Source organism: Coturnix japonica, chromosome 3, assembly GCF_054131305.1.
Source record: "Coturnix japonica strain WE chromosome 3, WE-NBRP24, whole genome shotgun sequence".
NCBI lineage: Eukaryota > Metazoa > Chordata > Aves > Galliformes > Phasianidae > Coturnix > Coturnix japonica.
The window spans coordinates 96,423,183-96,450,644 of record NC_140665.1 but is presented as its reverse complement, the minus strand read 5'-3'; the positions used below and the strand labels follow the sequence as shown (position 1 = coordinate 96,450,644).

Sequence of the window (27,462 nt, the reverse complement as noted above, 5' to 3'; positions counted from 1 at the left end):
CTTGGATCCATTTCCCCTAGTCCTGCTATTGTCAGCCCTTTCCAAGAGTTTACTCCCCTCCTGGGTGTAGGTTCCCTTCAGGTATTGAAAGGCTGCAACGAGGTCACCCCACAACCTTCTCTTCTGCCACATCTATAGCTTTTGCAGCGTTTTACACCCTTTCCGAGGGATGGGGCACGCTAGAATCGCAGACCATATGCAATGCATATGCAATATCCAAACGCGGCCGCCGAGCACGATGGGGCGGAGCGCTGCGAGGAGGCGGGCAGCTCCACGGCCGGGAGGAGCCGAGTGGAGCCGAGCCGTCCTCAGCCCACCCCGCGAGGCCCAAGGCGGAAGGAGCGGCTCCACCGCCGCCCTTTGCTCGTTGCTCCAGCAGTGGCCCGGCTGTTTGTTTCCGCCCGGCTGAAGCAGACGTCGGGCCGTCAGTTCGCCGCCCCCTGTGCTGGGTATCGCGGAGCCGGCGAAAGGGGAAGGTACGTGCCTATCTCCCTTCGTTTCCCTGCTCGCTCTCATTTAGGGCGGGGGCGGCCGCCGAGCTGCCCGCCCGTGCCTTGGGGTTATGAGGCGGCCTCGGTAACGGAGGGGTGGGAGCCCTCGTCCCTCCTGCTGCCGTGGTGCTGGTGGGGTTGGGGGGGACCACCCTCCCTTACATAACGCTGGGGCCAAGTGCTGTCCTGTAATCGTGCTCCACTGAATAACTCTGGGTAGCGATAACACATCCCCGTGCTCCCTTCATGTTTTTCTCTTTACCTCACTTCGAGAAGCAAATCCTAAGCTTGGTTTCTTTTTCTTTCCAGAAAATAGTTGCAGCAGCGCTGCTTGCAGGGCTTAGAGTGGCAGTGTGTGTTTCTGTGGCTGTCTCTTGCGGCTCTGAGTGATGCTCCTTATCTAAGGAGCAGGTTTTTAAGCAGGTAGGGATAGAATGGCCAGTAAATGGGAACCATAGGGTTAGACCTACCTAAAAGTGAAAAGCAAGATGAGATGCTGAAAGCAAAGTATTGTTTTTTATTAGAATAGCTCAGGTGGTTGGGAGGAGCGGAACCCCATCCAGGAACCCTCAGTCATGTCTGGGTGGCCCCAGTGCATCACCACAGGCCCCAGATGTCAACTAGGAGGTTGATGCTGCTGCAGGGATGTTCCAGGCAAGTGGGGAGCATTGGGGTCAGGGAGCCATGGAGGTGATGGTGTGGAAATGGGTGGAGAAGTAAAACGGAGGTCATGAGGAAGCAGCATGGAGGCATGGTGGTTGTTGGAAGCTTTCCTTCTCTTAACCTGTTCACTGCGCTTGAGGGGGGTGATGAAGCAGTTTTGTGTTTGCAACAAAAGGATAGTATGGAAGTCGTATCTTTAGAAGACTTGAAGGGCTCAGATGCTGCAGATGCTCATTCACTGAGATATGGTTTGCTGCAGGCCCTCCGGGACTCTGTGATTCTTAGTTGGGGTCTGAAAGTCCATTTGCATGGTCCTCTTGCAGCATCTGATTATGAATTTGCATTGTGGGAGTCTTAGAGGCCTTCAAGCATTAGGTTTGTTACAGTCTCCAGTCTTCCTGTGGAGCTTGCTTATGATGCTAATACAGGAGGCAGCTGCATGTTTTCAGGTCTGGATATGTCCTAGCGTTAACAATTAATGTTTTCCATCATGGAATTACTACAAAGGTTACGTAAAAGCATGTGAAATCAGTGATCTCTCAAGAGCCTTTAGCAATACCCCAAGCAGATGGATGTGTGAAAGAGGTGAGCGTATACTTTTTTACCTGGCCCCGCCCTGTAAGGATTTACTCAGCATACAACAACCTACAGCCCCGGAACTTTCAGACACAGATGCAATGAAGGGCTAAATTTCCTCTGAATTTCAGCTCTGTGAACTCATTCTTACCTTGTGCACTCATGAAGCTCTGGTGTACTCAGCATCCAGCATCAAGTTCTATGGCTCAAATGTCAATCTAATTAAGGAGGCGATTCCATTCATTTTGAATTTCCTTTCTGCTTAGTTTATATTCTTAATTTGACATTTACTCCTCCTTAAATTCCAAAAGGTAATGATGAGTCATTACCTATTCACCTCCTTCATATAGTTTACAATGACAATAAATTGTGTACTTAAATCATTTAAAAGAAATCAATTCCATCATGGCTGCCAAGCCAAAGAGTTTATCAATAAAGTTGACCAGACTTACTTGAAAGCTTCTTACCTGCACTAGTCTTACTCTAATATTAATTTTTTTTAGAAAGCTTTGGATTTTTTTAAGCAGTGTTTTTTCCCTTATTATGACTTATTATTATGTTGGCATCTTATCTGGAAACAGAAAAGGTCTCGAATTTCAAATAGTGTCGAGGTTATATTTGCCAAGTATTAGGAATAAATCTTGACTTGTAAGTTTTAGCAGCGTTTTGCATGTACTAACACAGAAAACAGATAAGCGGGGTATAAAGGGCAGTATTTGGTTACTAAATTTAGGCGTGCTGTTAGTAGTGGCTTAATCATCTTTTCTGCTCTTGAACCACTTGTAGGGCTGGATTTTCATTAAGATGTTTGACCAAATTTGCTTCCAGTGCATGGTTTGATGGTATTTAGATGTGCAGTAAGACTTAGAAACAGGTGACACAGGAGGAAGTCATTCTAAATAAAAGAATATTCATAATAGAGAGCAAACATGTTATGTAAAAGGTCTGAATTAAACTGAACTTTAAGCTTGAAGCAAACCTGGTGTATCACTGAAAAGCCATCCTGACTGCACAGCAGATGAGTGCAATGAATCAGAAAAGCATTTGTTTACCTGGCTAGATCTGCACAACTGCCTGATGAGGCCATGCATTGTGTAAGTGCCTTGTTTTCATTTATTAGGTAATTCTGATGTGCCAGAGCGATGTCTCACCAGACATGCTGCAAACATAAGCATGGCAGGATTTCTTCCTTCAGGATACTCACTTTCTGCTACTGCCAATAGCCACGTTGTTTTTTCCCTTTTCTGTCTCATCTCATGCTTCTGTTTACAACTGATGTTCCCCTTTATTTAGATGCATCCTCTACTCAAATTTTCCTGTTCAAAAAAAAAAACAAAAAAAACCCAAACAAATACTAATTAGAATTAGTACTAATAGAAACATTCTGAGGAAATCCACACAATTAAATTCTACCTTTCAAAATGAATTGGAGAGCGTTAATTGGAGATAAAATTGTCGGGTGTTAACTGGGTTATTATTTGCACCTTTGATGAACACACGCTTCCTATGTATGTTTGTACTTGGTTGTGTTATCAGGGTTTGGTGACGATGTTTGAGTGGAAGGAGCTGGGTTCCTGTGCAAAATAGTGGTACGTGAGAGGTTGTGCAGCTAGTGCTGCTTCCAGTATGGCAAATTCTCTTGTTTCTAGAATTGTCAGAGCACAAATGCGTGGAGAAGCTTTTCAGCTCCCATAGCACTTCTGTCTAGCCTGACTGCTCAGCTGCTGTCCTGTCCACCTCATTAGAATGATGAACCTCACCACTGCTCCTTTCTAGGAACAATATAGACTCTATGGTTAGTGCAGTTGATTATAATATGTTATTGTAGTGACTCTGGAAGAGATTTAACGCTATTTGATACTTTTCTTTGTTTTTATGTCACGTTCACTGATTCTTTTGTTTTATTTTTATTGTCTTTTGCTTGGAGCTGCGTAAGGCCTATTTATTGTCATGCCTTGTGGTAACCTGTCTAGGTTAATAAATGAATCAGGAAGTGATGCAGAAGATAGGCAGGAGATGGTAAGCAGCAAACACAAGTAGAGAGGTAATTGTGTGTTGTTACTCAGAGTACAGTAAGTTGGCCTGCTATAGGTAAGCAGTATTTTGATTCACTGTTTGTTCTCGTTAGAAAGCAAGAAAAACAGCAATAGCTAAATACTGAAAGTGAAGGTGAGATGAACCATTGATGTGAGACGACGTGTAATTTGAAAGAATAAAATGAGCAGAAAAAAGATTTCTGAGTTTGAGCATGTGTTAGAACAGATAAGGCAAAAATATGGAAGAAACATAGTAAAAAGGAGTATCTGTTTCTTGTTACTGTATATAGGAAGATACATGCTTAACAGTACAGGAGGGAGTTCAGTACAGGGTAGGGGAAGCCAAGTGAAGAACAGCCTGGTGCTAATTGAATGGTGTAGGGTTGTTTTGGTTTATTTTGCTTTGATGTCAGTTTCTATCCTGTATTCATTATGCTGTTTGAGCTCTGCCTGCTTAACAAGAACAAAGAATGCGTAGACCTCCTTGAATCTAAAAGGTGGTGAAAAAGGAGTTATTTTGACAGTAGGTGAAGTGACAGATAACAGCAAGCAAAAAAAAATAAAGAATGTTAATGCTGCTGATGGATGTTTCTTCAAAATCATCATTTTTGGTGCTCTGGTTTAAAAGAGTGAATAGATTATCATTACTTTAAATTATGCTTATTCCTTTGTTGCTGTTGAGTGTTGTCCAGACTACTTACATGACTTACGCAACAACCCAACAGAAATGTGGCTTTTGTAGGATGTATGATTTAGGATAAGAAATGAGAGCTTAGAACTTTACAACTCCCTGAAGGGAGGTAGTGGTGAAGGGAAAGCTGGCCTCTTCTCCCATGTAACTAGTGGTAGGACTAGAGGGAAAGGCCTCACATTGTGCCAGGGGAGATTCAAGTTGAACTATTAGGAAAATGCTACTTCTCCATGAAGATGGTCAGGCACTGGGACAGGCTGCCCAGGGGGAATTGCTGTCCCTGGAGGTGTTCGAGAAACATTTAGATGTTGTATTGAGGGGCATGGCTTAATGGGAAATATTGGTGATAGGTAGACAGTTGGACAGGGTGATCTTAGACACCTTTTCCAGCCTTGGTGATTCTATGATTCTGTGATTCTAACGTGTGTATGGCTGCTCCTTCTCTCACCCTCTTCCTTTTAGATTTCCTTTTGTGCACGTGCCCTTAATTTTCTGTTTATTTCTTTTACAGTGTGTGCTGGTATTCCTCTTCTGTTAACTCAGTTACACATGAAGGCACGTGTCATCTCTTCAACGTAATTTATGTACTTGTTGACTTCTGAACATGCCTTATTTTGGTAGTGGTGCGTGCTGAAATTTGAGTTCCGTAATGTTTCTTTTCAAATAGATTCTTATAGCTTTGTTCATGAAATGTGATATTCCCACCTCTAACTACAGCAAGTTGCAATGCAAAATGGGGGAACTATTTGGTCTACCTAATAAGGGTATGGCTTTATCAGTATGAGCTCCAGGCAAGTATAAATGTGCTTGCAGTTGTGGACTGAGCAGCCCGGAAGGGAAGCGCTGGAGGTGCTGATGGACAAAAAAATGAACTTGAGCTGGCAATGTGCACTTACAGCCTAAAAAGCCAGTGGTATCCTGAGCTGTATCACAGCAGTGTGAGTGAGGGAAGTGACTGACCCTCTATGCTCTGCCCTTGTGAGTAATGCAAAGAGGTCTGATGTCCCCAGTACAAGAAAGATGTAGAGCTGTTGGAGCAGGTCCACAGGAGGAACACAAGGATGGTCAGAGGTCTGGAGCATCTCTCTTTTGAAGGCTGGCTGAGACCTCGGGGCCTTCAGCCTGGTGAAGGCTCTGAGAATACCTTAGAACAATCTTTCAGTATCTAAAAGGGGTCTAGATGAAACCTGGGATGGAATTTCTATTGGGGATTGTAGTATTAGGTCAAGGAATAATGGTTCTAAACATAAAGAGGGGAAATTTAGATTAGATATCAAGAATAAATTCTTTACTTGCAAAGTGTTGAGACACTGGCACAGGCTGCCCAGAGAAGCTGGAGTTGCCCCATCCCTGGGGAGTATTCAAGGACAGGTTGGGTTGAGACTCTGGGCAATGAGATCCAGTGGGAGTTGTCTCTACCCATGGCAGGAGGGTGGAACTGGATGGTCTATAAAGCCCCTTTCAACCCAAATTATTCTGATTCAAGGCCTTTGTGAAGGAGTTTCAGCACAAACAAAAACTGAAATCCTTGCTGAAGGGAAAGAAGAGACCAAAAATAAAAACTAGTGTGTTATTGCCAGAACTATAATGAAAAGTTGGTCTCCCTCGTCTATTCTGTTGAGCGCCGACCAATAGTTGGTGCTTTCAGCAGTCACTGTCTTCTTAGAAGTTGTCATTGTGCCTTGTAGTCTTGGACGTCTTTCATTTGCTGTTTTATACTCTTGAAAATCAACACCAAGAGTGCAGTAGCAGTTTTATTATGGGTCATCATTTATTTTAATTAACAAGAACTCCATTTGATTTTTTTATGTTGTCCTAAGTGTGTGATGAGCTCTATTATACCAAAACTCTGTGAGATCTTATGAGGGGTCAGTATTAAGGTGAGCTTCCCTAATCCATTATTTCTCCAGGGTTTTTGACTTCTGTCTTCATAAAATAAGTTTGTATCACAACAATGTAAACATATTTCACTGTGGGATCTTGGCAGTGTTTTATGATTTCTTGACTCCTTACCTTTAGAACTCTCTTAAACTATTCATATCAGTGCAATCTTTCTGGAACAAGTTTGGTGGATGAAGGCAAGAGGTTTTTCTGTTGAGCTTGCTCTGTTCATTACATTAATCACTGGTAGGCATTTGCGGCTGTAGGTCCCCATTTCTCTTTGCAGCTCAACAGAGGCGCGTATTCCTATTCTGAATCCTTAAAATCTGGACCTTCTAAAACTAATTCCTTCTTCAGCCTGAAAGGGGCTAGCACATCCCTCCTGCCATACAAGATTGATCTAGATAAATCCTTGACTATCAGAATTATACTGTAAAATAAAATGCAAAAATATTTATGTTTCATCTGCCACTGACTACTGCTGAGTTCCTTACGTAAAACAAGTCAAGATTTGTGACCAGTACCACATCAGCTTACAATATCTTTGACACTTCTAATTTTCCCATAGAAAATCTGGCACTTACTATTTGGCTGTGGCTTGTCCAAAGAGAACCTTGGTGAGATCTGGGCATCCTCATTCCAGCCCCTATTTGTCACTGCAGGTTTCCTACCACACAGTGTGTCTGTTCCTTTTGCTTCCAGCTCTTAGCTGTGAGCATGTTCCGGTCTGCAAACTGAGGAGCTTGTGTCAGGTCTGGATTATTTTGTTCTGGGGTTAATGCTGCAGAAATTGTTGGAGCCTGTGTTTCTAGCAGTCGGCAGGAGCAATCTCACTGTACTTTTCCATTTCCTCTTTTGCACTGTAATACTGAATTCAGTCACAAAGCTTAACAATTAGACTTCTTAAAAACAATAATGAAATAGGTAGAGTCAATCAGTGGAATGCATCTGTTTCCATTCTCTTTGCTTTTTAGGGGGCTGACCTAGTTTAGGTTCCTTTTCTCTGATCTATATCATTTGTTACTGTCACCTACTGAAGAAACCCTCTTCTACCTTTGCTAGAATAATAGAAAATATTTGTTTATCCGGCTGAGTCTGAATAACTTCCAATAGAGATTCCACTATCTTCAGATTTATCATCCGCTGCTTTCCTAGTGGTTAAGTTTTTCATAATGTGAATCTCTGGAGGCCCAGTTTGGGACTGTTGCTTCTTATTTGCCATTGGATTTCGTGTGGTTCCTGTTGGGCCAAGGTCCATTTGGAGAGCAACACTGTCTAGAGGAAAAGTGATCCCTTGTTTTGTTCAGCACACAGCATCATGTGGGGAGCACAGGGCAGGCACTCATCTCTCTGATGACAGTGATAGGACCCAAAGGAATGGCGTGGAGCCAGGGGAATGGCAGGTGGGTATTAGGAAAATGTTCTTCATCAGAGGATGGCTATACCCTGACCAACAGTACCTCATAGTCTGCTTGCCTAATCTCCATCTTGCCAATCTGATTATAAGAATACTATGGGAGACGGTCTTGCTCAAGGTACACTAAGCAACATAAAAATTTCTTCCATCAGCTATTGAGTGATTTGTCTCTTTGTAGAAGGTAATGAAGTTATTCGGACAGATTATACCTATGCCAAATTCTTTCTGGGTGCTCTCAGTCACATTTATGTGCCTCTAACTTTGGGAAGATTTTCCTTGGTAGCTCGGTGAAATCTGAGGTGAGGCTGACTGACCTGTAGCTCCTTGCATCCTCTGTTTTGAGCAAGCACATGAGCAAGTGCTCTTTCACAGTGTTTTTGGGGACTGGCAATTCATTCCAAAGATAGATCCCAGTAACAGGAAAATTCTTTAAGGCTTCTTTTGAAGCCTGAGGGGGAACTGTAGCTTTTTGTTGCATTCTTGCAAGTTTTGGGCACCTCTTCAGTCATCATTCTGTAGCAAAAAGTAGATTCGCGGTAATCCTGCCAGCTTCCTGGGCACCCCGGGGTGCGTTTTACATTACTTCTGTGAAGTTGCGTATATCAAGTCTGCTTTGCTGTTCCTTTCTCCTTCGGTTCCCACACTGTTCTCTGAGGCTTACCGTTGCCCTTGGGATTATCACCGTCTCTCTCAGTTATGTAGCATTCTTCAGAAGAGATACAGCAGCCAGTTTGTCCTGTCTTGTGACTGGGCAATTCATAGGTGAAATTTTAAATGGCTTACTCTGTTATGTCATGCACTGCTAGGACGAATTTGTTGAAAGTACTATCAAAAACACTACCTAAATGAAGATTATAAATGTTGATACCAAGCAATCTTTCAAATCCAAGTAATTACAATTCTAAGTAACACTAAGATAGCGTGATTATTGTACTATGTAAGTAACTAAAAATTGTGCATGCAAAGGAAGGTTATTTTTGCTGTTAATGTTTTACTTTGGAGTCAGCTAAAATAAGGATGAACGTTGAAGAGTCCTAGCTGCATGGCAGCAGTAATCTGTTCCTGTTGGATAACTGTTCTGAGTTCTAACCTCCACATCTAGTACTAGACCAGGCTGCCCAGGGCCCCATCCAACCTGGCTTTGAACACCTTCAGGGACAGGGGACCTCCACAACCTCTCTGAGCATCCTGTTCCAGCACCTCACCACTCTCATAGTAAAGAACTTCCCCCAGTATCCAACCTAAATCTTCCCTCCTTCAACTTAAAACCATTTCCCCATATCCTGCCTGAATGCACTGCCTTGCACCCCACCGGAGCTGTGGAGTCTTTTGGCTTTAGATTTCCTTTTCCTTGCAGCTGATCTGAGGTAGCATCAGCACAGATATCCACACTTTGAGTGTCTCTGAGAGTGTAATGTTTCAGTATGATAGTCCAGTAAACATTTTGACGCTTCCTAGAGCATTCAGTTTAGATACCTAAGACTTGACAAACTGATAGTAAACAGAATTTGTATCCCTATATTTGGCAGTGAATTACTTCTTTTTTTCACTAAGCAAAACAAATTGAACGTACCAATTTTATCCCTAGCTAGAAACATGAAGATTATGCTGTTATACAAAAATATACAGTTTTACTGTAATGCTATTCGTTGTTGCATCTTATTTAATCGTATTGTCATTCAAACTCTTTATCCTAATTCCACGTGCTGATGGGTTGCTGCCATATAAACTATACACTGAATAGTGGCTGCTGAACTTGGAAATAATTTTTCTAAACAACTTTAAAAGTGGTGCTACTTCTGTTAATTTCAAGATAAGGGTTACAAAAAAGTTTTCAAGCTTCTTTGTTTTATTTTTATTTTTTTAATCTTCAAATGTGTTTCAGTTGAATCTTTTCGCTGCATTGCATGAATAAGAAATGCAAAGTTATTTGCCTTTAAGGTAGACTGTATGTCATCATCCATTTCCTCATTATATTATATATATATTATATTCCTCTTTGGGAGCATGGTTTCTTGTTTTTTCCCCAGTTATTCTAAGGGAAGATACGATAGCAAAGAGCCAGATATGTAAGTATTTGCCAATTTGTTATAACTGTGTCGTGTTCTTTCTAACAGCCAACATGAGGTCGGTATCAGAAGAGCCAGTCCCATTACATGAAGAATTTATCTACTGTTGTGGAGCTGCTACACATGTTTTAAAGTGTGGTCCCTGGAAAGACCTCTCAAAGGATGAAAGTAAAAATCTACCCAGGCTCTTGTTTATGATTATTCCTGGTAAGTGTCTTTTTGTTCATTTTAAGATTGGAAAGGTGATGAATTGGAACAGGCACACTTAATTTCAGTGTCAGAAATGTTCCTAGATAAATCTGGCGCACGTGTGGCTAAAAATCAGTGGTATTGCAATGGTGAAATTTCTTTGTTGGATTTGAATTCATACTGTTATCTGTAATCTCAGCAAGAAGTTTTCTTTATTCCTGTTTAAGATAAAACGGAGAAATCAGAACGTCGCAGTTACTTATACTGTGGTGGTTGCTTGCTGACAGCATTATATTAATTGCACTCTATTTATTGTTTGTGAAAGTGGTGTTGTGATGTCAGCCTTGTGCAAGCTGTTTGAATGTACTCCACTGTTTATGGGCCAGTCAGTGTGTAGGCTGCTTTTTGCTTCATGGTGAGATGGTGACCGGATCCCATTTTTCAGTTTTTACAAGGTTTTGGAAGCACCGTAGAATGTTTTGTTACTTTCTTCAGGCACAATGATTTTATGTCTTTGCCTGCTGGAGTTTACTAGGAGCATAACTTTTCCCACAACCATGGTGACGTTTAAATTCTTCCTGCAACTGAAAAGAAGAAATAAGGCTCCGATGAGTTCATCACTGCTGCTTCATAGGAACAGCTTTTAAAGCCAGATGCAGTACAGAGTAACTTTTTTCCCCCCCGTATAACAGACTGTTTGGATCCAAATTGTGAAACAGTTTTCCAGAGGTTTAAGTTACGAAGATAGGCTGGGGGAGCTGGGCTTTTTCAGCCTCAAAAAGAGAAGGCCGTGGGGTGACCTAATTGCAGCCTTTCAGTACCTAAAGGAAGTCTATAAACAGGAAGGGATCCAACTCTTCAAAAGGGTAGATAACAGCATGACAAGGAGAAATGGTTTTTAGTTGAAGGAGGGAAGATTTGGGTTTGGATATCAGGGGGAAGTTCATAGAATCACAAGGTTGGAAAGGACCTACAAGGTCTTCTAGTTCAACTGTCCTCCCATTGCTATTGCTACCACAAGCTACTAAACTCTATCTCGTAGCTCCTCATCCAGATGCCTCTTGAACACTGCCAGGGATGGCAACTCCACCACCTCCCTGGGCAGCCATTCCAGTGCCTGACCTCTCTCAGGGAGGAAAAAGTTCTTTCTTACGTCTAATCTGAACCACTTCTGGAGTTCTTTACTATGACAGTAGTGAGGTGCTGGAACAGCTGCCCAGAGAGGTTGTGGATGCCCCATCCCTGGAGATGTTCAGGGCCAGGTTGGATGGGGCCCTGACAGCCTGGTGTAGTATTATAAATGGGGAAGTTAGTGGCATTGCCTGCCTGTGGGGGGTGGAGCGTTTGTGATCCTTGAGATGCCTTCCAGCCCCAGCCATTCTGTGATCCTGTGAAGTGTGAGCTGATGCTTTTTGATTGTTGATTTCGTACAGCTGAGGCATTTCTAAAAAGCCTTAAATGAACAGATCTGTTTCTTTTCACCTCAGGTTCTGGAGCCTCGGTCTGTTTCCACATTATTTTGCTTGAAGTGCACCAGGACATGCAGACCTTATAGATTCTATGTTTAATATAGAAAACTTGTCTATAGGAAAATGGAGTAGCAAGGCTATGAGTCTTGCTTCCTGCAGTATACCTCTATGGGGATGTAGCATTTTGTATTAACTAGATAGACGATCAGAGATAAGCATCAGAAGAATATTCTAAGTGATCTGTAGTGATCTGCAAGCTTTTGTGAGCAGCTCGCTGATGTTTTTGCTCTAATTTCAGAAGTGTGTTGGTAACATTGGGAGTTCTTTTGCTGAGAGAACTATTAGAAAAAATGCAGCAGCAAGAGCTACCGAACTGCAAAGTGGTTAGATGAGAAATAATTGATGACGAGGGTGTTTTCTGCAAGCCTAGCCAGCTATTAGAGTACCTAGCTCCTCAGCTTTTCCCCCAAGTCCCTTGGTCTCAATGAAATGCCATGTGTGATGTCCTGATAAGGGAAGGGGATCCTTTTAGCTAACACAAACGGGAAAGCAGAAAGGCAAAGAATTCTTTACAAGCAGAACCTGAAGATGAGAGATGCTGTTGTGGTTACAGTTTTATTTATGGTACTCCTCTTTTTTAACGATTGTATAGTAAGCAAAAAGCAACTAAAGCACTTTTTTTTAAAATCATTATAAAGCTTATTTTGCTGGAATTAAAAAGCTTTCTGTTATAACTGTGTACTTTCTTTACTGTATTTTTAAGGGGAAATTTATATTAATGACTTGTGATTGCCTCTAAAAGTGTTCTTCATTTCCATATCCATACCTGCCACCTGCATTTTGGAATATAACCATAGAATCACAAAGTTGGAAAGGACCTACAAGACCATCTAGTCTAACTGTCCTCCCATTACCATTGCTACCACAAACCACTAAACCACATTTCGTAGCTCCTCATCCAGATGATGAACACTGCCAGGGATGGCGACTCCACCACCTCCCTGGGCAGCCATTCCAGTGCCTGACCAGTCTCTGAGAGAAAAAGTTTCTTCTTATGTCTGATCTAAACCTCCTCTGGTACAACTTGCAGCCATAAATAAGTCAGGGAAGAGTTTGTTTCTGTTCCCAGAGAATATCTTGTTACCTGAACATCAATGAGGGTGGAAACTCTAAAAAGCCATCAAAGCAGGCAGAACATTTCTACTGATTTCTAACTTGTTTGTTAATACAAAAGAGATTCTGTGTTGAACATAATTATGGCCAAGACACCAATATTGTTTTGAATGGTTCCTCTCTAAGTAATGAGACAGTGCTGTTTATACTTCAGCATTTTCATCTTTCCTGCTGTTTCCCCAGCTGCAGTTTGTTGAAGGTCCTACTTACATCGTTTCCTAGGATACTGTACGGGTTTGTAGGGCAGACTCTGTATTGTATGTTTGTGATTCCTCTTCCTGATCAGAAAAAGGGAATAGGACTAGCAGTGATACATTATAGAACAGTTTTAAGGAAAACCTTACATTGTTGCACAGTATCAATGGGAACAAAGTTGCCCTCTTCCTTTATCATGTAAATACTAAGTGCTTTTCAATTCTTCTGAATAGAATATTTTGGGTTGGTTTTTTCCCCCTCTGTGTCTTTGCTGTCCGGAAAAAGAAGTGTGTTATGTACTGGCTCTCTTTAGGGAAGAAGCCATGTCATATCTGATGTACCTCATCTACAAATGTGCAGTTCATGTAGTAATATGCTATTGCTAGTTGATATTTAATTCAGAAACTAGGTCAAGAGAAATGGCTATTTTAAGGCATTTGCCTTGAATGACTTGGTTTATACTCTACTGTTATGTGTATTACCATTAGATAATTGCCAAAGCACTTATGGCTGCAGTGCCACAGTTCTTCATTGGAAGAAAAAGCCAAAAACTTCCTTTGACCTTGGCATTGTAGTGTGGGCAAAACCACAGTGATGTTATCTTTGTATCTGACCCAAATTTGGCGGTCAGTCCAGTCACCCAAGTTCCATGCTGCAGTTGCTGGCTAGGAGCTAACATCGCCTAGTGCCACTTTGCTTCTTTTTAATTAGATGTTTGGTGAGTTGTTTGTTTGTTTGTTTGTTTGTTTTCCTCTTTTGTTCTATACTTTGTTTTTGGCCTTCAAGGACATTTATCTGCCTACATAAAAAGTACAGTTCAAGGGGATATCTGGACACTTGGGCCATCTGGCAGCATATTCATATACCTAGACAGTTAGGAGTAGATAGCATTCTCCTCATGGTTTTTGAAGTATGAAATGCAGAACCCTTTAGGAGTCCAGCAATTTTCACATTTGAAAGGCATGTATCCCTAATTCAGATTTCTTATGGAATGAAGCAATGACTGCTACAGGCCAGTGAAAGAAACATCCAGCAACTCTCATGCAAAAAGCAAAGTATGTGAAGCAAGGTGTTCAGTGGTTGAGCGTGCTCAGTCCTGCTGTATATGGTGCATTATTTTGCGTGTTCAGCTGTTTTGGTGCATGCTCTTCCAGTTTAAATGAAGCTTATTTCCATATCAAAACAGGACATGGAGGGGGAGGAAGAAAGGAATGATGAAATCCTCAACTTCTGACAGAATCTTATCACAAGACACTTGAGAGTAACTCTTATGTGCTTATTTTCTTCTTGTTAGTTGGATTTCTCCATGGTGTGGAGGATTCCTTTCTGCCCTGACTTAACCTGAAAAAACTCAGGGGAGCCGATTCCACATCTTCCTACTCCAAAATCAATGGAAAATTTCTTACGGAGTTTGGATTGAATTTAACTGTGCTTGAAGCAGTTAAAATGCACTGTGATCAGTGGAGTTCAGTCTTATGCCACAGCAGAGCAGGGCTTTTATATATGGTGGCCTGTGTATACTTCAATGAATCGACATGTTGAAATGTTTATTGTAGACTTGGTTGTTTTGTAACCTTTTTCCTCGTGTAAGTGAAATCTGTTTATTGAAGCAATTACTGTGTAAAAGGCCCAACTTGTTCTCTTGTCCTCAGTCCAGAATACATGTGTACTTGTTTACTGTTCTTAATATAATTTATTTTTTTCTATTAAAATAATTACATTTTCCCATGAGAGTAAAGTTAAATGTATACAGTTGAAGGATCAGGTCCCTGGTTTTCTGGAAATGTAGGCGTTATGGGGAAAGACAGGAATTACTTTTTTTTCCTCTTGTGTCATAAAGGTCTGTTTTTTCCTTTTGCAGTGTTTGTTGAGTGTAAAATTAGCATTGAGGTATAAAATCTACTGCAGCAATATTTAATGTTGCTTGGGTTTGTTGGTTGCCAGGATCCACAGAGTGTAATGGAATATTTTTTTTTACCGCTTTAAGTGTCTATTTGCGTCTGTGTATTTACGAAACATTGGACCTTGTAAATAAATACAGTACACATTTTAAAGCCACTGTGCTGTTAGACCAGCCTTCACAAAGTTGTTCTTGCATTTCGTTGCTGCAGTGCATTGTAATACCATCTTTCCAGACATCATAATTTTTATGATCATTGCTGTAATCTAGGCAACTTTGTTATTTGCAGACCTGTACTTGAAAAGCTTACTTTATGGTTGATAATGCATGATGTAAATAACATTTGTTTTCTTTCTGGTAGAGAATACTATGAAAATTTTGTTCATTATTATACAAAAATCTCAAAATTTATTTGGCACACACGCAGGCTATTCCCTCTGCTTGCCAAATTTCCTGATCTACTTGCTTGCAATCTCATTGCTGCTGGGTTATTGGATCATCATTGTTTTACCAACACAAGCAGTGACTTCGTGGTGTTTAAGTCCTTAAAGGCTTTAAACAGAGGCTTTAAACAGATGCTTACTTTACAGTATAAGGATTTAATCTTGTGAGCTGATCCTCCAAGTCAAGTGTTGTTTTTGTATTTCCCCACAACAGATGGTTGGATTTTGATCTTCTCTTTAGAGTAGCTGCATGACTGACTCCCCCGTCACCACTGTCACTTGAAGACTACTTTTTCAGTAGTGAAAATGGTACAAACAATCTTTGTGGATTATGACAAGTCTCTAATGGGTTCTGCCTTGAAGTGAAGCTTCCTCTTACAGTCTTTTTTTGTTCTATTTTTGACTGTGCTGCAAGGAGTCTGAAAAGCTTTCAGTACTTTATCTGGCTTTGTCTTCACCTCTCCTCATTTAGTGTTTAAACATCATCTTTCAGCGTTTGCTAAGTTTATTAAATGCCACCATGTAGTAGTAATTTGCATTAGATCTGATTGTATAGCTCTGAGACTTAATTTCTTTGTATTTCGTGGAGGGTTTTTACTTTTTTGGTTGATTGGTTTGGTTCTTTTGCTTCCACTAGAACTGCTTTCATAGGGTTGTTAATCATCCCCTCTGCTGAGCAATTGCTGTAGTGAATAGTTTTTCAGAGGTCTCCTGAAGGATCTACTGCTACCACCGAGACCGTGGCTTTGCTTATCGGTGAAAATTAGTTCATGACTCTACAAGCTACATAAAATGTGTAAATCCATTGGATTTTAGGGTACGCTTTAATTTAAACAAAATCCATGGGTTTAAATTGACTTGTTGGTGTGGTAACCATTTCCTAGCAAGAACAACGTGAGATGTAGTAAGGACTCCCAGTATTAGCTGATTAGGATGCAGGGTATGCAGCTTCTGGCAGCCTTGGATAGAATGTAATTCAGAATCCAGCATGTGAACTTTAGTACTTAATGTGTGCTTAAATCTGTGAAGCCTGTGTTAAACCTTCCATCCTCATAGAGAGCAAGTATTACTTACGTCAGCAGTCAGTGTACCCCAGCACATAGTAGCGTTCACTTTGTCTTGGAAATACAGCTAGACAACAGGAGAATGCTGCTGGCAATGAGAAATAAGGACAGGTGAAGAGGGGAAATGACTCTCTACCTCTTGGCTGATGGCACCTTTAGGTTCTAGCACCTGTTCTAGTTCTGTATATACACTCACTGAAGAAGCTCCAGCAATATTTCTATGAACAAAATCAAGTACCTGTTCTGTCTGCATTAAGCAACGAGATCTATTTATGTATTTATTTAGGACTGAATACTACCATTTTCTTCTGTGGTTTTGGCACTAACAAGCTGGCTATGAGAGTGAGATTAGGTTATTTATTTATGTATTTATTACGATTCAGTATGGATTTGTGAGACCTGGTTCTTAAAGAGGACTAGCTTAATATAACACTAATCTAATCAATATAACACTAACATCTAATCAAGATGATGGAACATGAATGTTCATGATAAGAAACATTATTTCCTAGGAATTTTTGTGTGACTGGGAGCTGGGGATGGGCACAGTCAGGACTGTTTCTACCTACTGAGGGATGAGGTTGCTCAGATGCTGTGGGGATGGTCAAAACCCAGCTGGGCACATTGCTGGGCAACTGGTTGAGCTAACAGTGTGTGAATGGGAGGATGAACCGGGTGGTCTCAAGGGGACCCTGCTAATCTCAGTGGTTCTGTGAATAAAGCTCAAGGGCTGGTCATCCAGGCTTTTTGTCCCAGTCTGGATTTGGATCTCAGTTGATTTATCTACTATATTTTTAGGAGTATAGGTGGTAGCAGACATAATCATATGGATATTTGTAGATAAATACTTGATTAGAATTAGTCACCTGTGCAAGAAAGGTAGTTTAAGCTGCCCACTTCTTGCCTTCACAGCCATATTGCATAGTAAGAGCCTTAACTCTGCAGTGAGGTTTTGTTGGAAGAGGTATGCCAGAAGAGGGAGCTGTTTTAAAGATTAGAAAAAATAGTGTTTTTTGAAAGCTTTTTGCTGTAATAGTCAATAGTATCATACGCAAGCAGGCTTCATGCTACCATCCGAATGCATATGTAGGCACTGTTTCTTCTCTACTTGTGCATCTCACCCACACTCTAGAAAAATAGTTTTATAAGACCATTCATGTGACAGTGATTAATTGGTTCTGTTGGTTGTTGAGGGTCATAAAAATGCCTTCAACTTGTGTTATGGAGAGTGAAATAAAGGAGACCCAGTTAGAGCAGCAAACACAAGGACTGGAATGCTGGAGCTTTTGTTCCCAGCCTCGCCACTGGGTTGCTTTTCAATAGATGCTTCAGCTATCCTCACAAATTGTGTACCAAACAAATCTTTGTTCCCATTTGGAAAATTTATCTAATCTATCACCAGAGTCTCTAAGTTAGTGTTCAGTAATGATCAGCTAACAACGAGTAAGTAAATTAACAATAAAAGCACAACTGGATAGAGGGAGACGACAAATGCTTCCTCTCTTAGAATGTTTAACTCTGAGCAGGACATACATCATCTTCTGTTTGTTCAGCACTAAGTACCCAAAGGACATTAAAGAAAATAAAACAATTAAATACGTCAACTCTTTCTTATGTAAAAAAAAGGGAATCTTTTCATTTTGGATGTTAATAGCTTGAATTAAGTAATACTTGTAGTTGCAGCGAGAAATTTTAGATGAAAGTCATAGTGTTACTTCATTCCTGTTAATATAATTGAAAATAGCTGCATGTAGGGTAACTTAGTTTTTAATATCTCAAGCTGAGTTTAACAGGTTGTTTTCCTCATGTATATGCCTTCACCTGCTGTTTTCTATGTGGATATATGTCTTTCACCCTGTTAACACTATGTTTTTTCCTTAATCTTCACTTACCTTTGTTCATTAGAGGTACAAGGCACTCATTCTTACCTGCGCCCATCTTCCCCATACATTTCCAAGCAGAGCAGTGCTGCTGTTGACAGATTTCAGTTGAAGGAATGAAATGGAAAGGAAAGGGGAATTGGGGGGCACAAAAATGAAGGTGATCGACTTCAGAACCTTGTGTTGAGTCTTGGCTGCCATGACATGGCGTGTGGAAAGTCAGGCATCCCAGAGTGGTGTCCATCTCATACATAAATCACGTGGCTAATCAACAGGAGCCCAAAATATCTTCATTTTGCATCTAGAATTCTGCCCTGGGGGTAGATGTTTACATCAAAAGGCTGAGCAGGATCTCTTTACTATATGTGCAGATACCGCCTTTATTTATGTATCTTCATAAGAAAGTTAAGCTTTTTTATGTAGTAGCTGAACAGCAGCATTGATCTGTTCTCTGGTATTGGCAGTATGTGAAATTGCAATAATCTTCAGGACAAGGTTTAGCTGAGCAGAGCATTCCCTGTAGAACAGCGTGCCTTACGTTTATGACAGTGAGTTAACCAAGTGGGAACTGCAATGAGTTCACTGCCCTTTCTGTGCAGGGAAGGTGAACTCTATGCTGTTATAATGACTATAGCAGAGGGCTTGAGGCAACCATGTGGCGCTCTGAGTGTGTTACTTGGCTGCTGTGCTGCTCCTCAGGCTGGCTCTGGGAAAGCCAGCTGGTGTTCCTGAAAGTCTTTTCCTGTATTCCATCTGTCTGTCTAATGACCTTATATGATCAATGTCAGGTAAGAAACACCCTCCTGGTGAGTTTCCGTGCTTCCTTTTTGTATTAGAAGTTGGGATGTAACTGAACATCCATTTGGATTTGAGCGCTTTGTCAGGGCACTGGAGGGCAAGCCTGAGTATCCATTGAGCTCTTGCCTTAGGAACATCTGCTTTATGGTCCCAAGCCTGAAGCAGTATAGTAGTTAAAAACCATAGAGTGTATATTGAAACCCACTGGGAAATCCAACAGTTTACTGCTTAAAGCACTTAAAATACTTCGTAAGGCCATAATTGCACAATCCAAATGTTTGTCAACAATAGTGGCATGAGGTATTCCTCTTCCCACCACACTGTGCTACTCCACCCCTTGGTTATGCCAAAACAATAGTTTGAGAGGTCATGCTGTGAATTAAATACATCCATACAGTTACTTCTAGGGTCTTTTTTGGAGCTGGAGCAGTTCCCTGTCTGGGTTCACAGCATGGCCCCGCAGGGCTCTGCCAGTGTAAGTCAGGCTGGTGAGCTGTGGTAGGGGGGTGGGAATGGCAGGAGGAAGGTGGGAGGGAGTTCCTTCAGTTGAACGTGTTGCAGAATTTTCTGATGTTAAATTATGGTGTCACGCCCCAGCACACACAGCGCCTGTGGTTTCACATGCTCCATCCTCAGGCTTTTCTGGAAGGAGCTGGTACCCCACTGGTCACACCAGGTGGTAGTGATTCGCTGGGAATGCAGTGCCCCTTCCTTGCAGCTTCTGCTTTTGTTTATTCTGCAGCTCAAAATGAAGCTGCCAGCAGTCTATATTTGACCCTGAGTTTTGAGTTTTTTGACATAGTGAATTTGTATGTTACTTTAATTTGAATTTTTCTTTTGTCTGAAGAAAAAAATGGATGGAGGTGAAGGAGTTTCTCACTCTCCAGTAGCTGGTATACACAGTACAAAAACAATCAATGACAACAGATTGCGCTCTAAGGGTTCAAAGTCTGTGTAGGGTAACAATCTAGATAGAAGAGATTACGTGGGACAAGTTAATGTGTTTTTCTGTGGACCTGCTATAGGCACCCTGCTTTAGAAGGGGGAGTTGGACTTGATCTCCAGAGGTTTCTTCCAGCCCCTACGATTCAGTGCTTCTGGGATAAAGAAATAAAAGCACAGCTTTCTATTTCAGTGGGACGTCAGTGCAGCAGAATATTTTTTTATTTGCATGCTTCCATGGGATGTGTGTTGTATACTGTCATATTTTCTAAGTTTATTGTTGAAAAGAAACAAGATCAGTGACCAAAAAAGAAAACTCCTGATTACAAAATGCTTTCTTCCAACTTTTCTAGATACTTGCCCCATTAGTAGCAGGAATGTTCATGGCTCAGTTATAGGTTCAATCTTATTTTCAGTTGACCATGTACGTGCTTAGATGACCATGAGTGTTAGGTGATGTTAACTTTTTATAAGCGATGGAGTTCTTAGTTGTTAGTAGCACTTTAACTTTCTTGTACATGTTTTGGCTGGATTAGTCACTTTTCTTCCTGGCGTCTGGTATGGTGCTGTGTTTTGAATTTAGGAGGAGAATAATGTTGATAATACGTTGATGTTTTAGTTGTTGCTGAGTGATGGCTCTGCAAACCCGAGGGCACCTCTTTGACAGATCATTATAAGAGACTGAAGAGATGAGCGTGCACAAGGAGCTGGGAGGGCAGGACCAGGACAGCTTACTGAAAATGGCCAAAATAATGTTCATGTGGTGCCATGCTGAGTATTACCAGGGGGACCCAGTAATCAGCTTGAGGAGTTGACTGGAGGGAACCAATTCTCAGAGACTGTTAGGGCATCAGTCACCAAGTAGTCAGCAATTACACTGTGCATCGCCTGCTTTGTATATTCTTTTATAATAACGATTGTCATTTTGCCTTCCTTTTCTATCCTATTAGACCGCCTGTATCTTAACCCATGAGTTATATTTTTTCCCTTTCTCTCCATCACTCCACTGGTAAATGAATGAGCCAGTGGCTGCATGGTGCTGAGCTGCATGCGGGGTTAAACCACAGTGGTCTGTTGTTTCTGTTCTCTGACTGGGATTAATGGAATCTTTCTGGGTCAAGTTCTTGTGGATTTGTCAATGAGATGTGCTGTCTGGACTGAGATCCAATTTCTTTGAGGCTCTCTGTATTTCACTATGCTAAATAGTTAGACTTTTTGTGTAAATTACTCCTTGGGGATAAAAGTAATTTGTATATAAAACTTTGAAGGTATCAGCTGACTTTCCTTAAATATTTGTGAGTGATAGGGACCTCAAAGATACGAAAAAGGTAATAATTTGGATGGAAGATATACAAACCAGTAAAATACTCCCCGAAGTCAAGAAGTCTTCTGTCCTGTATTAGATATTAGAAAATTCAGTTCTTAGGATGCTACACTTCATTATTTAGCTGCTTATGGAGTACTTGTTTGTGAGTAATGTTTGAAAATATGCTGACAGTTTTGCTTTGTTTACTGGGTCAGCTTCCATTGTCTTTAGAAAAGAAGAAAAAAAAATCATTAAAAATAAAAACTTCCTCATGCAAAGAGGAGCTCGTATGTCAGATCTAGGCTCAAAATATGCCACTTTTGTTGAATTTCCCAGCGCTCCACAAGTACCTCTGACAGGGGTTTGGCACATTTAGGCTTGTTGAGTTTGAGGAGGCAGAGTAATGACAGGATGGTTGAAGATCCAACTGTGCTTGATAGTAATTCCCTCCACTAAATCTGGGTGGCAGATGTGACTTACTGAAGTGACTGACTGAAATTTCTCAATCTGAAGTCTTCTCTCCATGTCCTCTCCCTATTAATGAGGCATTTTCAGCATGGTTCTTCCTGCCTCCCTGGCCACAAAGCATAATCAAGAGAGGAAGTAATCCCTCCCCTGCAATGTGCAGAAGCTCGACTTGGCCTGAGTTATGGAAATATTGTGTTCTCTGGTATTTTGTTTGATTTGACCATTTAATGAAGAATCTGTTTCTCTTCATGTGATATCTAAGGCAGAAGGGAAGCTCAAATACCTACCTATGATGTAGATCCAGTTTTTCTATGTGTATCTTGTGCTATTAATTCATATAAAATGTGTGTAATGTACATCTCCTTCCTAGTAGCTATTGCTAGAAGTGCCTGAGCTGATATATAGCGCCAGTGGAAATCATACTTTTATTTAGTGATCTCTTCGGAAATCAGGAAAAATAGCTTTCTCCTTTCAAACTGTAGATAATGTGTGGCCTTATTTCTATCTTGATAGCAGCTTCTATTGATTGCTGCAGCATTTCTCAAAATAATGTCCCCCATTACATTCAATAACCAGATTATGAGGACAGTAAAACCAGAAATTCAGTAAATCATTGCTCTTGGCCTGTTGTTTTCCCATTATGAGTGCGATGGAGGATTTTGATTATTGTCCTGCTGTCCGTCTTTTTGAAAGCAACTCCTGATTATTCTCAATGGATCTTAAGACTCAGTAAGAATAAATAGATATGTAGTAATATGTAGTTATGTAATGCCTTTCCACCTTCAAGTTTTAGATCTTTTATATCTGCTACTAAAGTCCTATGAAACAGAAGCTCTTCAAGTAGGTCGGAAATGGCTAAAATCTGTGCTTGTACATGGTTACTTGTGCTGACAAAGAAGAGAGGTGTTGGAAGTGTTTCAGTTGAAGTCTTCATGGAACGTCTACTCAGAGCTGCTATAAACAGCCTTAACTGCATGGTTTCACTCTTAGGTTTTCTTCTTGATTTATTGTTTGCAGAGTAGGTTGTTGCTTCGCCTTTCTGTGCTTCAGGAGACCAATAAGAAACAAAAATAACCGTAGACTGCTCTCTCAAATGTTGCATTCTTTTGGCATCCCTGAGCCTCAAAAAGAAATCTTTTCTTCCCATAGAAACTACAGCAACACAATTCCAGACTTTTAGAATCGTAGAATCACCAGGGTTGGAAAAGACCATCCAGTCCAACCATTCACCTATTACTAATAGCTCCCACTAAACCATGTCCCGCAACACAACATCCAGTCTTTCCTTGAACAAAGAAATCATCATTATTCCATATTAACTGTCTCCATGCTGCCATAGCCAATTTTCACTTGCTTATAAAGTATTTCATCTATCTTAAGACAAAATAAACTCCCTGAAGCCCACAAACTTACACTTTTTGTACATTGAGCAACAGTACAGCATAGACAAATATCTGATACAGACTTGAAAATGTCATTTCTGCTGCCTTCTGAATTTGTTTACTTCCTTCTTGTACAGTATTCAAAAGTGATAGAGTCTGCGGAGCTATTTATCCAAACAAAACCATTTGTGGTGATCTTGTTTTTTGAATTGTTTATTTTTTTTGTCTTTGTCTTTTTCTGGCTGAATTTGTCTCATCAGTGTTGCGTTGTTATTCAGATGTTTCATTGACATTGTTGTGAACCCATGTGACACCAAGTCTCATGTTCCTCTTCTGCTACATCCTTTGTTTTCCTTTGTTTCCTTTGGAAGGAGATAGTTTTCTGTTGGTGCAAGTCCGCTTCAGTCACTGAACTCAACGAGTCCCTCTTGGAGCTTGAGACCCAATGTAAAGCCTGCAGGAGGGGTTGCAGTACAGATGGGGTCAACCACCTCTATATGTCTAAAGTAGTAAAATGTCTTTATCTGTTTAAGTGCACAAGAGGCTGTGTATGTACAGGTGTGTACCAGGAGAACTAATTTAAAAGGTTAATGTCTAATCTGCATGCAAGTATTAGTTAATTGTTCACCCAAGGAAATCCTGGTTCTTGCTTTTAAAATTCAATTGTTTTACAAAAACAAAGTCCATTTGTTTTGTTTCACTTTGATATATCAGTCTTAAGTCTCTTCCAAGAACCATTTCTTTAGAGGTGTGTGAAAAGAATCATTCATATGTATATCTATATATCTGCATGTGTCTTACCTGATTGAGATATTAAAGGTAGATACTTAAATGAGTCTGTGGAGTTCAAAACTGTGTTACACCCCTGTAATATCATGTCATCACAGATAAAATCCACTGGGCTTCCATTCCAGACTTCATGTCATATCTGTCTGAATAAATGTTTTGAGTCATTCATGTGAAGAAACAAGCATGTGTTTTCCCATCACAATTTCTATCTCTGAATTCTTATTCACGGGCTCAAGGCACTGTTCTCACTTAGGCAAAAGCATCGTTGTTTGTTCAGCTCAGGTTTTCTCAGGATGTCCATAGGATCTCTTCAGAAGTACATGAACCCATGTTTGCCCTGAAGGTGGAACAGTGCTTGAGAATAGCAGGCAAATGTATTTGCTCTGTGAAATGTGTATGAAGAATGCATGTTATAAAAATTCATATGGAAGTTTTACAAATGTATCAGGCTAAAATCTTACATATTTTCACCTATATTTATCGAGAGAAAATGTGAAATATTCCTGAAAAACCTCTGTAATAAGCAGTTACTGGCACCTGGCTGAATCCTTCAGAGATTCCCTGTTTTCACACATCTCGCCAGTATATTAAGGAGCTTCCCAGCCGAATTCATGATTCCACAGTTAGAGGGGATCAAACGGAGCTTCCACATGTGTTTCTGCAGAAACACATCCTTGTAATTGTTTGCTCCTTGGCTGATGTTGCTCCCTTAGCACACAGTCTCTAAGCAGAGCACAGAGCTAAGAATCTCAGTCCCCTGCATCTGCAAGCAGGTGGAAGTTTAATTGATGGGAGGTTGTGATGATCCTTCAGTCATTATTGACAGGTTTAGTTGAAGCTCGTTGACCCTGTGTGGCATAGAAATGTGTGTTTCCTTTTAAGGCCTGACTGTCAACTGCAATGTCAGTTTATGCCTTTTTTTTTTCCCAAGTGTGAGAACATCATTGTATTTCATATATATATATATATATTTTTATTTATTTATTTTTTTATTTTTTTACATGCTCCATTTAAATCCTCCCGACATCTGCGTGGGCTGCTTTCCATTCATTAACATAGGGGAGTTCCATCTTCTTCCATGGTGGCTGGTCAGATGCCAAAAAACGGGTTACGTTTCCTTGAGTGAGGAACTTGTCATGTCGATCCTTCTGGCTGGAGCTGGGGAGCTTTGGCAGCTCTGTGAGGAGGCACTTGGAGCCACTGCCACAAAAATGACTTTTGTGTGGTCCTGCTGTGCACCCCTGGATTTCAAATGTGATTTATGGCTGCTCATTTAAAAACAAACAAACAAAAAAGGGCCTGCAGTTGCTTTTGTTGCAGGATATTATACTGTGGTATACATACTTAATTCTGAAACTGTGGATTATTTCTAAAATTAAACTCATGGTAATTACTGGCATTTTTTCCAGTTCCTCAAAGGTCTCTGTAAGCCTACTGCTGGCTGTGTGTTTCCCTTCTTCTATTCATGTAGCTGCTTCTATTCTTTATGGTCCTGCTGAGGTCCCAAAGGAAACAGAAGACAAACTGCTTGAGAAGTGCGTGGAGCTCCGCAGCCCAGTGCCAGCTACTGCTGTTGCAGATGATCTGGTTTTGGAGACAGCTGAACATACCGAGGGACATCCTGCAGGACAGTTCAGGGCACAAAAGCTCAGTTCAGAACAAGGTGTAAGAAATCCCTTAGTGCTTTGGGGTGATTTAGCTGCACAGTAATCTTCTTTGCTCCCCACTTTCTTTGGCATTTTCTGTAGCCTGATGAAATAAATACTTCTCAGTTTAGATTTCCCTTCCAGAGCTGCTAAGAATTACTTTCGCTTTTTCTTTCAGTCTCTGTTTCATTTGCATGAACTCTGTACGTTTCTGATCTGCCCCTTGCAGGATAGAAGGCCTTTCCTGTGTGATTTGCTATATGTCTTCATAACCTGAAGTATTTCACAATTGTATAGGCAGGCCGTGTTTGTCCTTATGACACGTTATAGAGGTGATCAGGATGAAAGTGATGGTTAGTGATACACTGGGTTAGATATATTGCTTACAGAAGGTACTGTCTCTTCACTGCATCTGTCTTTATAAGATGGAAGCCACTGGTATTTAAAATGTTAGTTTATTGGAAAGAGCTCTAACAAGAATATGGAACACTCAGAAAAGCAAGAGAGTTTTGTCTTCAAGTTAAAAACTGAGGGACCTGGAGTTGTAATAGAATATATGGATGAACTGAGTTGTGTTATGGGGAAGGACAGTGAAGGAAGGGAGTTCCTTGTTACTGAACTTTGTGCGTGCACCAAATAAAGTGGCTTTACTGGGTTCTGACTGGCTGAGTAAAATGTCCACTTAACACATTCTTCCCATAAAATGCTTAAATGTTTTTTGCAAATGAAGCTAATCTGCAGTGTCTTACACTTTTGTGTCGTTAACCTGGTCACCACTTACATATATTACTTTTTTTTCCTATGAAGCAATGTAAGTGCCGTTTAAAATTGAGCACAGTTGAGAGTGACTGCTTAAGATGTGCTTCTTGGTTCACATGACTGCAACATGAGGCTTGCTGGCATGCACGGATGATTCAGGTGCTATAAGGTGTCTGAGAATTAATGTGGTTTTCAAATGATTGGAGTAGCCTTCAAATCATAAAGGTTAGCATTGCATTTGCTTATGGTTTCCATTTTTGGCACTTAGGGGCTGAGTGCAAGAACGTAGGTTTGTTTTGACATACTCGGAAATCCTTAAAATGCATGAGTAAGTGCTGCATTGCCTCTATACCCGTGTGATGAATTTAGTTCTCATTCATACTCTTCAAGACTTTTTCATCAACAACAAATCTAACAGCTGACCCCTGAGCATGTCTTTTACCTTGAGCAGGTGTGTATCAAGAATAGGAGAAGGGGATTTCTTCCACATTCGTGGATCTTCTTTTATCTGTCTGACATGCACCTTCCAGTTAGTACAGGATAAAAATCTCATTATCCCCAAAGAAGTATCACTGAGCTTTGAGAGAGCTCTGAGAGTTCTATGTCATATTTGATCTAAAGCTTCACCCTGTGGTTTGTCATGGAATAGAACCATAGAATCATTAAAATTGGAAAAGACCTCTAAGGTCATCAAGTCCAACCATCAACCCATCCCCACCATGCCTACCAACTATGTCCCTCAGTGCCACATCTCCATGGTTCTTGAGCACATCCATGGATGGTGACTCCCCCCACCTCTGTGGGCTGCCTGTGCCACTCCACATTCCAGTCCATTTCAGAGAATTGTTTCCTGATACCCAGCCTGATCCTTCCTAGCACATTTCTTACTTCTTCAGCTGATGACTCAGTGATGAGAAACCTTACATTTTGTGTACTTTGTGCACTTTATTTTGGATTCCTGCTACCTTCCATGTGTCAGTACTGGAGTGAGCTTCTGAACACACCTGTTCTGGTAGGCTCACGGTACCTTCTAAACTGCTACTCTGGAGTCATTAAATGCTACTTTGGAAATGCTGCATTGAGAGAATGGGCCTCTTTGGAGAGCAATGAACTTACTTTGTGCTATCTGAAGAGCGAAACACCAAGCCAGATGCCCACTATTTGAAGGGAAGGAGTGAGATAAACCCAGTGTAATTTCTGTATACCATTTCTACGCACACTAGTTTGACAACAGC

General features: G+C 40.9%; 1 protein-coding gene across 2 annotated transcripts in view; it reads left to right on the top strand.

Annotated features, from left to right (window-relative positions):
- Nucleotides 1-310: 310 nt before the first annotated feature.
- The window catches only part of LDAH (lipid droplet associated hydrolase), a 98,169-nt gene continuing 71,017 nt past the window's right edge, over nt 311-27,462 (top strand). For both annotated transcript variants that reach the window (XM_085542271.1, XM_015859555.3), the window contains exons 1-2: nt 311-476; nt 9,873-10,031. In XM_085542271.1, the coding sequence (XP_085398397.1) occupies nt 9,878-10,031 (154 nt within the window). In that variant the 5' untranslated portion in view covers nt 311-476; nt 9,873-9,877. The remainder of the gene's footprint in view (nt 477-9,872; nt 10,032-27,462) is intronic.